This window comes from Carlito syrichta, unplaced genomic scaffold (assembly GCF_000164805.1).
Source record: "Carlito syrichta isolate Samal-C Ts95f unplaced genomic scaffold, Tarsius_syrichta-2.0.1 Scaffold304751, whole genome shotgun sequence".
NCBI classification, from domain to species: Eukaryota; Metazoa; Chordata; class Mammalia; order Primates; family Tarsiidae; genus Carlito; species Carlito syrichta.
This window is the reverse complement of record NW_007248847.1, coordinates 238,670-251,833: the sequence shown is the minus strand read 5'-3', so window position 1 is coordinate 251,833 and position 13,164 is coordinate 238,670. Positions and strand designations below refer to the sequence as shown.

At 59.5% G+C, this 13,164-nt stretch overlaps 1 protein-coding gene across 1 annotated transcript in view; it reads right to left on the bottom strand.

Annotated features, from left to right (window-relative positions):
* Positions 1-1,493: 1,493 nt before the first annotated feature.
* SCD (stearoyl-CoA desaturase) overlaps positions 1,494-13,164 on the bottom strand; it is a gene marked incomplete at its 5' end in the record, with an annotated part of 19,287 nt that continues 7,616 nt past the window's right edge. The window contains 4 exons of the mRNA XM_021713830.1: positions 1,494-1,932; positions 5,714-5,946; positions 7,499-7,704; positions 9,614-9,744. Coding sequence (XP_021569505.1) covers positions 1,733-1,932; positions 5,714-5,946; positions 7,499-7,704; positions 9,614-9,744 — 770 coding nt within the window. The remainder of the gene's footprint in view (positions 1,933-5,713; positions 5,947-7,498; positions 7,705-9,613; positions 9,745-13,164) is intronic.

Here is a 13,164-nt window from a genome sequence, read left to right as displayed (position 1 = left end):
CTGAGCATATGGCTTGGCGGTGGCCCATGAAGTCTCTCTGGGACAGGGGTGTTTCTGGGAGGGTTTGCCAGTCTTGTCTGAGGCCGTCAGGGTGGCCGGGGAGCACAGGGGTGTAGGTAGACACACTGTGGGGCCACAGGACGTGGCCACTAAGCCCTACTCTCTCAAGAGAAGCAGTGGTTTGGTGACCCTGAGCTTTGGAGAGGGCGTCGCTGCATTGAGGACACAGGGGCTGTGTCAGGGGACAGAGAGACCGGCAGGAGAAAAGAGGCAGGACAGAGCAGAGCCAGGAACCAAGGATCCAGGGTGAGGATTCCTGACCTCACCCCTAGGCAGGCCTGCCCTTGGGGACAGGTGTCAGCAGGGCTGGGTGTGGATGTGAGTGCAGGACAGGCCGCGGGGGGAGCCTTCCGCCCCCCTTCCAGTAGAGTGCCCCAGAGGACACCACGAAGGGACCTCGCATCGAGTTCGTCTTGTCTGATTCCCCAGAACCTACTCAGCGACCTTCTCAACTCCCTGGCCATGTGTTCCCGGGACCCTTCCCACGTAAGTCACCTCTGAGGAACTGTTCACAGACCCCGGCCCTCGCCCACCGTCCAGGAGTGGAGCAGACAGACAACCCAGGGAATCCCTCTCCGTCAGTTTCTTCCAATGCTCCTCCTCTGGATGGAAACCCTCCAGTCCTCTAAGTGAATGACTAATGCTCCAAGCCAAGGCTACGTGGAGACACACTTTGGTGGTTTAACCCAACTCTGCCTTCCTCGCGAATACAAGGGCCAGTCTCCAGCATCCTAACAGCAGCAGAGCAAGAAGGTGGAAGAATTCTGACAAGCAGCTCATGGAATCCTCGGAGTTCGATGAGCTGCTGAATTCAACAATTCCAGAAACACCCGACCTCAAGACTTCTCGATATTTGGACGAAGAGATGCTCCTTGTCATAAAAGAGAAAAAGAAAAATCCGTCCCCAGCAGAGACACAGGATCACTCCAAACTAAATGCTTCTTCTCTACCTCGGCCTAAACTCTGTCCAGACACCGAGACCATCCTGCCCAGCCCGGGGGCTGCGCAGTCAGGAGGAAAAGGAAGCATGTAGGGGGTGGTTCCCAGTCCTCCTGGGGCGGCGGTGTCCCCTGTGCCCCCCACCCTCGCCTGGGCCGCCCCCTTCCTCGTCAACCACACCCAATGGGCCGACTCTCTCCTCTGACAACACCTGCTTTCGAAGCTTTGTGACAAGTCAAGCTATTGTCCCATCCCTTCGAGCAGAAGCCTGGGCTGACGGTGACGAGCAGGGGGGCGGCCCAGAGGGTTTTTCTCTATCTTTAGCCCGAGCCACGCACCCTGAAGCCCACGGCAGCTCGAGGAAAGAGTTACCCGGGCCAAGGACCACTCGTGGTCGGCTCTGGCAAGGCTGTCGAGGCCCGGGAAGCTGGAGGCTGACCCAGGACTGCCCAGTCGCTTGCCTGGAAGGCCGAGAGGAGAAAGGAGGGTGACGGGAGCCAAGCAGAAGGAGGGACCGCGGGGCCGGAAGACAGAGAGGAGGAAGAAGAGAGCAGCTTAGCATCGTAAAGGCAGAGTTGTTGGCTTTCAATACTTCTGCATCTGAGAATACTGTGCTGGAAGGGGTTAACGTCGTCATCTTTAGCGTTCTGGGAGCGTTATTCAGTAGTTAATAAACAGAACATTACACCTCTGCCCCGATGGCTTTAGGAAGAGGAACCTGAGGGACCCGGGCTCAGCCACTCTTGTAGCTTCCGTCTCCAGTCCTCTTGATCCGGGCCAGGACAGCGGCCCGGGACACCTTCTTGCGGTCGTAGGCCAGGCCCAGGGCGGCCATGCAGTCGATGAAGAAGGTAGTGAAGTTGATGTGCCATCGGTACTCGCTGGCCGAGTAGTCATAGGGGAAGGAGTGGTGGTAGTTGTGGAAGCCCTCGCCTGGAACGAGAGCAAGGAGAGGCGTGACGGGGCTGCGGGGGGAGGGCACCCCCAACCCACGGGAGCTGACCGTCGCCACAACAGTGGGAGCGTCTTTTACCCCGAACCCCACAGACCCCCTCGGAGACCTCTTAAGAAACGAGGTGAGGCTGGGTGCGGTGGCTCACGCCTATCATCCCAGCACTTTGGGAGGCCGAGGCGACAGGATGGCCTGAGCCCGGGGGTTCGAGACCAGCCTGGGCAACTCGGCGAGACCTCATCTCTACAGTATGTCAGAAAAGTCAGCTGGATATGGTAGCATGGGCCTGTAGTTTCAGCTGCTTGGAAGGCTGAGGCGGGAGGATCGCCGGAGCCCAACAGGTCGAGGCAGCGGTGGCCGGGAGCGTGCCACTGCACTCCAGTCTGGGCGACAGAATGAAACTTCGACTCAAACAAAAGAAATGATTTGAGCTGGGCACGGTGGCTCACGCCTGTAGTCCCAACACTCTAAGAGGCCGAAGCAAGAGGACTGCTTGAGCCCAGGAGTTCGAGACCAGCCTGGGCAACGTAGCGAGACCTCGTCTCTACACAAACATAAAAAAATTTGGCCAGATGTGGTGGCACACGCCTCTAGTCCCAGCGGCTTGGGAGGCTGAGGTGGGCGGAAGGATCGCCTGAGCCCAGGAGGTGGAGGAGACTGTGGTGAGCCATGATCGTGCCACTGCACTCCAGCCCGGGTGACAGAGTGATACCCCAATTCAAAAAAAGGAAGTAGCGATTTGAGAGCCCCTGGCCACCCACGGCCGTGTGGGAGGAGACTGGCAGCTTCTCTCAGAGGCTACAATGACTAGAGAGAAACCCCAACGGCTGGAAATGGATTTTAGATTGGAAACTCCCGAAGCATCCGCCTTCGACCCTCAGGCTTCTTGTGTGTGTGTGTTCTCCTTTGGGCGGGGAGCAGGGAGATCAGCTTGGAGAGTTTTGGCTTCCGGAAAAGAGGAGGGGAGCATACCTCCCCTGACTCTAGGGGCGGGAGGTCCCTGCAAGACAGACCCAGCCTTGGGCCTGAATGTTCTCAGCCCCTGTGGGTGGAGTGGGGAGAGGGTGGCTGCCCTGACTCCTGGGTTTGAGCTTTGACCTGGGGTGGGGGAGGTGCTGATAAGCCCTGGGAGGCAGGCGTGCAAATGCTTAGCTAGCCCCTCCATCTCCCCAGGGCTCTTGGGATGAGCACCACACTTTGCTGGAGAGGAGAAGAAACCCAAATTCTGGATCCGGGACAACTTGGGCAATGAGTGACCCTCTGGACACGCTACAGATGGAGTCTGCCAGTCCTTGGCAGGGCTCTCCTGTCTGAACCGCGTCCAACCAGAACGCTGACCCCAATCAGGCCGGCGAGGAAGGGCTGCTGGGAGCCTGCCGCACCCTCTGCAGATAAAAATACCCCTGGCCGGAGCAGCCCTGGCATTAACAACAAGCCAGCGAAGGGGCCTGGCAAAGAGACGGCACCACCCGGGCAACTCCAGGCACAGCCCTGCCCTGGGTGACTCCTGACCCGAGGAGGAGGGCAGGCAGAAGACCAAGAGGACAGACGTCCACGCCTGGCGCTGCGGCGGGGCTTTGCGTCAGCACTCAGCCAGGCCTCGGGTTATCGGACTCGAAAGGAAACCGGACACACGTGAGGCCAGGGAGGGAGGAGAGGGAGGGCCGAGGAGGGAAAGAGGACAAGACTTCGCAACTGGGGCCGCGAGAGGGGCCCACGCGAGGCTCGCGGGGGAGGCCAGCGGGCAGAGACGGGCAGACACGGGCAGAGATGGGCGTGGAACGGGGAGGTAACCTCGGGAGCAGAAAGATGAGAGCGGTGGGAAACAGGCGGGGAGGACTAAGGGAGGTGACGAGGAAGCGGCAGGCGTGGGGAGGGAAGGACGCCCAGGACCGGTCACACACTGGCTGCCATCTTGAGCTGACGGCCACGGAGGGGGAGCTGGGAGACACTTGCTACAGGCCCATTTTGTGCCGATGGCCTCGGAGGGTGGGCTCGGGGACATTCACCACAGGCCCATCTGCAGTACAGGACGTATCCCATGGCAGAAAACCCCGTGTCCATGACAACCTCAGATTTACACAGCATCTGTGACTTATCTCGATCACGGGTCAAACTAAGAACACGCACAGTGGTAGAAGGTGACTAAGGCAGCAGGAGATGCAAGGCTGAAGAGACAGGGGAAATGCTGCACTTTTATTTATTGCTCAAGTCGGGGTCTCACTCTGTCCCCCAGGCCGGAGTGCAGGGGCACAGTCACGGCTCACTGCCGCCTCGACCTCCTGGGCTCAGGTGATCCTTCCACCTCAGCCTCCTGAGTACCTGGGACTATAAGCTCGCATCACCACATCTGGGTGATTTTTAAAAATTTTTTGTAGAGGCGAGGCCTCGCTATGTTGCCCAGGCTGGTCTCCAACCCCTGGGCTCAAGCGATCCGCCTGCTTCGGCCTCCCAAAGTGCTGGGATGACAGGCGTGAGCCACCACCGTGCCCGGCCTGGGAAAAATGCTTTTAATGAAGACAGCTATGACACTCACAGTGAGACTAGAAAGGAAGATTTCGAAGGGAGAAAATGAGTGTTGGGCAGTGATTTGTCCTGAAGCATAGAGCCCTGTGGCTCCCCGGGACCAGGGCATGGCCAAGAGCATGGAGAGGCCACCGTGTCCACTCAAGGAAACCAAATTCGAGGCCTTGGGCAAAGTCTGTGTTCAAATGGAAAGAGGCGATGGTGGAACCTTGTTGTCTCAGACCCTGCCGTTCGAGACTGCTACCCAGATCAACCCAGAAATAGTCGACGTGAACGGGAACCTGTGATGAAACTAACTGCTGTATCATGGGAGTCTCTAGGTCGTGCTGGGGGAGGGAAGGGATGTGGAAGAGAAAAAAGGACAAGAGGAGACGGGGTGGGAGGTGGCGGTGAAGGGTCTTTCACAAAGGCGCCACCAAGCAGGGAGGCACAGTACACATGGGCGCGTGGCACATCTGAGGACGCGGGGAGGTAAGACTATCTCCATTAAAAAGAAAAAAAAAAGACTCAGGGGGCTGGGTGTGGTGGCTCGCACCTGTAATCTCAGTGCTATGGGAGGATAGCTTGAGCCCAGGAGTTCGAGACCAGCCTGGGCAACATAGCGAGACTTTGTCTCTAGAAAAATTAGCCGGGTGTGGTGGCATGCACCCGTAGTCCCAGCTACTCAGGAGGCTGAGGTGGAAGGATCCCCTGAGCCCAGGCGGTCGGGGCTGGGGTGAGCTATGATCGTGCCACTGTACAAAGTGGTATAACTTTTTTTTTTTTTTTTGAGTCGGAGTCTCACTTCGTTGCCCAGGTCGGAGTGCAGTGGCATGCTCACGACCACCCCAGCGTCCACCTGCTGGGATCTGGCGACCCTTCTGCCTCAGTCCTCCAAGAGCGGGAACCACGGGTGCACACTACCACGCCCAGCTCCTTTTTTTGATTTCTTGTAGAGACGAGGTCTCGCCAAGTTGCCCGGGCTGGTCTCGAACCCTCAGTCTCAGGCGATCCACTCGCCTCGGCCTCCCAAAGTGCTGAGATGACGACAGGCTAAGCCACGGAGCCCAGCCCAAGCGGTCTAACTCCCAACCCTTTTCTTTTCACATAAAACGTGTTGCCCGACTCTCCTAAGAGCGCCCGGTCTAAGTTTATGGTGGAAAGTCGAAGTGGCCATAAAAACAGGTCGATCTGGTTTCTCTGGCTCCCAGCCCGACACCCCCATTGGCAGACCAGGACAGGCGGCCGGCGACTTACCCACGGCTCCCAGGGAGACCAGGATGTTCTCCCGGGGGCTGATGTTCTTGTCGTAAGGGCGGTACCCGTAGAGGTGGGCGGCGCTGTTCACCAGCCAGGTGGCGTTCAGCACGACGGCGTAGCGCAGGAACGTGCTCACGAACAGGCTGTGCACGAACGTCTCGCCCCAGCAGAGCCAGGGCACAAGCGTGGGCATGATAAAGCACATGAACAGCACGGCGGGTTTGTAGTACCTGCGGAGGGGATGCGGACGCCGGTCAGCGGCACATGCGAGGCCACCGACAAGTCCACTCTGCAGGGGGTTGTCTCGTCTCTGGCAGAAGACGGCAGGGGCGACACGGCTTTGCCAGGGCCACGGCGCCGGGAGCCAGGGTCGCAAGCACGCCCACCTGTCTACCAACTAACCAGCGCTCTTTCATTTTTTTTGAGTCGGAGTCTCACTCTGTTGCCCAGGCTGGAGTGCAGGGGCACGCTCACGGCCACTGCAGCCTCGACACGCTGGGCTCAGGCGATCCCTCCATCTCAGCCTTCCAAGTAGCTGTAGCTGTAACTACAGGCGTGTGCCACCACACTCGGCTAATTTTTCTTGACTTATTGTAGAGCCGAGAGCTTGCCGTATTGCCCAGGCTGGTCTCAAAGCCGTGGGCTCAGGCAGTCTTCTCACTTCGGCCTCCTAAAGTGCTGGGATGACAGGCGTGAGCCACTGCACCCAGCCAACCCGCAGTCTTTTCACCAGAGTGTGACGCCATGTTGGTGACACAGGCGAGGTCCTTGTGACAAGCAAATGGATGACGTCTCCGCCCCCGACTGCCCTTCCAACCTGCCTCGGGCCCCCACCTCACCAGCACCCTCTGCAGAGTCTGCGTTTGGAGTTCGGCCTCCGTTTTCTGCAGGCCACCCTCTGGCTGTCTCTCTTCTCTTCCCTCAGAGATGCCCACTGGGTGTCCTTGACCACCTGCAGGTGTCTGGCCCCCCGGAGACCCTCTCTCCATCTTTGTCAATGTAGACCAGGCTACTGGCATGCCAAGGGCATCGACGCCCTGCTCCTCTGCCAGCGGAGTCTTTGGCATTTACTTCGCTGGCCCTGACTCCTCTCCCCCGCTGCCACAGCCTCCCTGAGGGACCTGGTGGCTGGACGGGTGTCCTTGCCTCTTGGGCCACCTGTCCCGAGAGCGGCCCTTCTGAAGCACACCTGGAAGCCACCAGGTGCTCGGTGGGTGTGGTGGCATCCTACTGCCCGCTGAGTGGGGGTACGAGGCAGCACCAGCCTCTCTGGTCTTCCTCCCTCCCACACCTCACACCTCAAGCCAGAGGGCACGCCAGCACGCCGGCACATGCTTCTTGCTCGACCTCGTTCCGTGCTTTCTGTCTTCCCTGTCCCTCCCCACAATGCTTGCAACTCCCTCCCCTCGGCGGGTTCCGAGCCACCTCCCCGCCTCCAGACCTCTCGTGGGTCAGGAAATATTCTGCCTCGCGTCATGGGTATTTGGGTACTCGGCTCGTCCCTCTGCCCCCCGACGGGCAACAGGCTCCTTGATGGTGAGAACAAGGCCCCCTCGCCCTGGGGGTGCAGGACGGTCCGGGGTCGGGACATGGGCCGAATCTAACGGGCTTAATTAAGTCAGCTCGGAGGGAGACATGGACCCGTGGGATGTTTTCAACTACGATTTCGAACCCGAGACCCAGTCCGTGTCTCGGCGGATTCTCAGAGGGTCCCAGGGCAAGAGCGGGGTTCCCCGGGCGGCAGGCGCAGGGACGGTACCCCAGACCGCCGCGTACGCTCACCTCCTCTGGAACATCACCAGCTTCTCGGCCCTCAGGTCGGACAGGTCCAGCGTGCCGCCCTTCTCCTTCACGGCCGGGTGTTTGCGCACCAGCAGCCACCCCACGTGGGAGAAGAAAAAGCCGCGCCGGGAATTGTGGGGGTCCGCGTTCGTCTCTGAAAACTTGTGGTGGGCACGGTGGTCTCGGGCCCACTCGAAGACATCGTTCTGGAGGGAGAGAGGAGGGAGGGGCGTCTGACGAAACGCCCTCGGGGGACCACCGTGCTCAGCCCCACCTCACAAGACCCCTGGGAGTCCGGTCTGGCCTCCCCGCCTCTCCCAGCTCGCCACCGAAGCTGGAGTGCAGAAGCAACTTGAGTCCCAGGACCGCGTAAGTAGAACCACGGCATCTCAAAGGGTCCACGGTGAGCAGAAGGGCAGGTGAATTGGACACAGCTCAGCTGGGTTCGTTAGGTAAAAACAAGGCACTTTTTTTTTTCCAAGTCAGTGTCTCCCTCTGGCCCGGGCTGGAGTGCAGTGGCACAATCACCACTCACCACACTGTCAACCTCCTGGGCTCAGGGGATCCTTCCACCTCAGCCTCCCGAGTAGCTGGGTCTACAGGCGCACACCACCACGCCTGGCTAACATTTTGATTTCTGTAGAGACGAGGTCTCGCTATGTTGCCCAGACTGGTCTCAAACTCCTGGGCTCAAGCCACCGTCCCGCCTTGGTCTCCCAAAGTGCTGGGATTACTGGTTGAGAGCCATCGCACCCGGCTGGAACTTGGCAATTCATTAAGCGAGGGATATCGGAAAAGACCCTCACGGGGTGCCCAGTCCCTGGGTGTGGAGAATACGGGGCAGGCAGCCTCGTGCCCCAGGGTCCTGGTCCTGCAGGGGGTCCCTCCCGGAGCCTTGGCAGGGGACAGTGCCCTCGGCCCGTCCCAAGGCCAGGCATGCAAACCACAGTCAGCACATTTCCAAATGACCCTGGCTCCTGTAACTGCAACCCTTACAGAATGAATCAACACCTCACCTCCTTCCCTCTGCCCTGCGGGGTTACCATCAGAGGCCTCCATGGTCAAGCGGCCATGGCCCAGCCGATTATGCAAATGTGGCGAGGACTCGGGACACAGCCAAGACGCAGTTGGCTTCCTTGCTCCAAACAAGTCCCATGACACTTGCCATCCTCTGCCCACTGCCACAGCCTGCTGGCTGAGAGCCCTCTGTCCCCAGTGCCCTGCAATCTGTCTCCGTTGTCAACCTGGTGCCTCAACAAACCTCAGCACTTGACTTAGCCAGCACAGCAGCCCAAGGCAGGGCTGCCATGCTGGTCTGTTCTACCTAACAGCTCGGGGACTCGGCTTCCTCATCCTTAAAATGGGGCTCGGGGGCTCAGCCTGTAATCCCGCGCCTTTGGGAGGCTGAGGTGAGTGGATTGCCTGAGCCCATGGGTTCGGGACCCGCCTGGGCAACGAGACCTCATTTCTACAAAAAATCAAAAAATCAGCCGGGCGTGGTAGTGCAGGCCTGTAATTCCGGCTACTCGGAAGGCTGCGGCAGAAGGATTGCGGGAGCCCAGCGGGTCGAGGCTGCGGTGGCCAGGAGCAGCCACTGCACTCCAGTCTGGGCGACCGAGTGAGACTCCAACGAAAAAAAAAAAAAAGAGGATAATAATGGCCACAACTTCCAAAGACTGTAGCGAGGACTTCATGATGAGTCTATGCCCCTTGCTCAGACAGTGCTGGGCTCGTAGTGCTATGACGTCTGGTCTTTTCATCTAAAGACAGAGTCCACGAGTCCATAAAGCACCAACTCCAGTCCCACGGGTGGGGTCAAGACATTCACCCGAAATAGTGAATGTGGGGGCCACTGTCTGCCCAGGAGGTCGGGGCCAGTCTCCATCTCCCAGGGGGAGAACCATGGCAGCTGGACGGTGATGACACAGGGGCCTTGGCCGACACACCCACCCACCCAAGGGCTTCCTCCTTCTCCAGGAGGGAGCCTGCCCTGGCGGGGACCACGTCCGGGAGGGAACAGGGAGGGAAGCCGCTCTCAGGGCGGCTCCCCGGGGGCACCGGCCGGCCCCCTCCTTCCTGCCCCCGCATGGAGAGAGGCAGCGAGTACGCTCCTACCTGGAACGCCATGGTGTTGGCAATGATGAGGAAGACCCGCAGAGGTAGCCGAGCCTTGTAGGTCCGGTGGCTCCACAGGCGGTGGGCGCCCGCGGTGATGCCCAGGGCGCTAATGAAATAGTAGAAGAACCCTGCCGGAAAAAGGGGGGGTCACCGACCCGCGGGAGGCCCAGTGAGAAGGACCGCCCGACAGGCTTGTGGCTCGGAGCCGCTGCTCCACGTCCCAAGGACACTGGGGCGCTTAGATCTGACCACCTGGAGAACACCGTCACCTCCCAGCCCTCCCGCCTACAAAATGGGATAAGATGAGACCCAGGAATGGGAGAGCCGGAGAGGAGGAGAGAGGACAGGGCCTTCCCACTCAGCCACTGCCATTCCCAGGCTGGAGGCAGTTTCCCCGGTCCTGCCCTCTTAGACCTTCAGATAAGCTGCTCTAAGTTCTTTTTGTTAAGGCCGGGTCTCATTCTGTTGCCCAGGCTGGACTGCAGAGGCACGAGCACAGCTCAGTGTAGCCTCAATCTCCTGGGCTCAGATAACCCTCCCACCTCAGCCTCCTGAGTAGCTGGGGCTACAGGCATGCACCACCACACCCCAATTTTGTTCTGCGGGGGAAGGGAGTAGAGATGAGTTCTCACCATGTTGCCCAGGCGGGTCTCAAACTCTTGGCCTCGAGCAATCCTCCTACCTCAGCCTCCCAAAGTGCTGGGTTGACAGGTGTGAGCCACCGTCGCCAGCCTTCTCTAAAGTTTTAAGGGCTACAAACCACTCCCGCAAAGCTTAGGACCCATAATCAAGGGTATCATTAAAACCACTGTCAGCACAATCTGACCAATTCGAGGAGCCCTGATTGTAGGGGACACTCAGGGGACTCAGAACTACAACTGTTTATCAAAAGGTACAAAAGCATTTCAGTATCCTAGCAGGCCGTGTGGCACCTCAGGGAACAATCAGCCCTGCAGGTAAGTCATACGTGGACAGTGTCTTGAGCTTTGACAAGGGTTTTCATGTTGTCTAATTCACGGGATGCTTTGAACGGGGTAGTGGCCTTCAAGGCCTCGCTTTGCAGTTGAAGAAACACGCTCAGAGAGGTGAGGTGTTTATCTAACAAGTGATGGAGCCATGGTTTGCTGCTGGGTTTTCTGCCACCCAGGAGTTCACGTCCCAGCAGTAGCGTACCATCCACTTCCCCAAGAGACATGCATGGTCCCTTCTCTGCCAGACTCCCCACCCCCTGGCCCAGATTCTCACCAGCCAACGCTAATTCCAGATGCTGGTGGGCTCCGCTCAGTGCTGTGGGTGGGGTTCCCTGACACTGCCCTGCCTCACCTGCAGGCTGGGGAAGCGCCAGGTATCATCCCTAAGTGGGTGCGGGTTGCCCGGTGCCCCGGCCCTGCCTCTGTGCGGTGAGCTCTAGCAGGCGGGGGCTGTTGACAGTGTTTCATTCCCAGGGAAACATCTAGAAACAATGGGTCCTCAGTGGCCGCAGAACTCGGTTGCAGTTGGAGACACCACACATTGTAACACATTGTCCTGTGTTCTTCTGCAGCCATCCAGGGCGGCTTCCTAAGCAGCCACCTCCTGTCCCAATCCCCCTGCAGGGTCTCCTGGAGAGCCACAGAGTCAGACTCCATCGCAAGGAAAGTTCTGTCCACATTCCCTGGGAGCCAGAACGGAGGCCCCGGGTGGCTTGCTGATTGCAAGCATGGGGGGCTGGTATCTTCCCAGATATGGTATCTGGTTCCATTTTACCTGGAAAAGGTCAGTGGAGATAGGGCCCTCTCGTCACCCAGGGGGGGAAGAAAAATGGCTCTGGGACCCAGGACGCTTCTCCTGCTGCAAAGGACCCTGAGCAAGCTGGCTCAGACAGGAGGTGAAGACCCCACATTCACAGGGGACCTCCGACTGCTGCCTTCCAAGAAAGGGCTCCACATATATCAAGTGGAAGGGCTGGAGCAGGTTACTGACCTGTTGTCTTCCTCAGGGAGGGTTACACCCAGTTAAGCAACACCTCATAGCTTTGGCCGGAAGAGACAGGCCAGGGTTTGCCTTCCAGCCTTGGTGTTGCCAGACATACCTCCTTAGTCCTGCCCCGAGGCCTTTGCTTTTCCTGAAATTTTTTTGTGTTGGAGTCTCACGCTGTCGCCCAGGCTGGAGTGCAGTGGCACGCTCACAGCCCCCGCAGCCTCGACCTGCTGGGCTCAGGTGATCCTTCCGCCTCAGCCTTTCAAGGAGCTGGAACCATAGGTGCGCGCCACCGTGCCCTGCTAATTTTTTTAAATTACCGTTTATTGTAGAAGCGAGGTCTCATCAAGTTGCCCAGGCTGGTCTCGAACCCCTGGGCTCAGGCAATTCTCTCGCCTCAGCCTCCCGAAGTGCTGGGATGACAGGCGTGAGCCACCGCGCCCGGCTCCGAGGCCTCTCCTGAAGGCTCAGAGTCCTGAGCTGGAATCTCAACCAGTTGCTAATTTAACACTGTCCTTAGGGCTCAAAACAAGAAAAGTGAAGTGGGGCTTCTGAACTCCGAGATGGGAAAAGAGGCTGAGTGGAGACTGCCCGCCCGCTTCCTGCCCGTTTCCTGAGACAGACAGGCTCTGGCGCCCTCTCGTCAAGACTCTCCAGCTAAGCCCACCAACGGGCCCAGGGACAGAGTAAACCGAGTTACCAACCAGTCTCCGAGAGCCACATTCTTCTGTCCAAAGGCACAGCACACACCCACGGGCAGGGAACCAGGACGGCGGCGGGCACAGTCTTGGCTCCGGGCACCGGCAGCCAGGGTGACAAGCACAGGGAGTGTGGCCAAACTCCGGACTTAAGGAGACCCCAGGAGCACTGAGGCCAGAGCCTCCCCTCTCGGGGAGGGGGCAGTGGGAGCAGGGCCCGGTCCCCCTGGGGAGCCCTGTCTCTGCTCATGCCTCCTGGTCCTGCAAGGACTTCTGTTCTCTCAGCGGGGTGAGAGAACAGACATTCCCACCTCTCACGAATCCAAGAACCCTTCCTGGTCCGCAGACAGCGGCCTCCCGTTCCCAGCCTCCCCCACCTGCCCGTGGCCCAGCTGGGAGACACCTGTCATCCCAGGAAGGCTGCCTTCCTCCTCCTAGGGAAGCACAGACACCCCACCTGGAGGAAGGGCCTCCTCGATGGCCTTCTACGTGGCCCCGTGAAGAGCTCCAAATCAGAGCTCCGGGAGCCAGATCCCGCCATTCTGGAAGACTGAGTAGAAACGTGGCCGGCCGGCCCCTTTCTACACAACTGCCCCCCGAGAGGGAGCGGCCAACAGGCCCCCACATCCGCGACTGCTCTGGAAGACCCCGAGCTGCCTTGGGGGAGGGGGCCTGGGCTCACTGCCCCTCGGGGAGGGCGGCGTGAGGCCCCTGGGGCTGCAGGGCTCCCACTCTCCCTCCCGGCTGGTGGCAGAAGCGCTGAAACCCGGCCAAGCGCATGTGTGTATGGGGGAGGGGCTGCCACCAGCCCAGGCCCAGCGGCCCTGAAACAGCTGAGCTAAGAGCGGGTCGGGCCATGCCGGGAACCGGCTCCCATCACGGCAGCCTCAA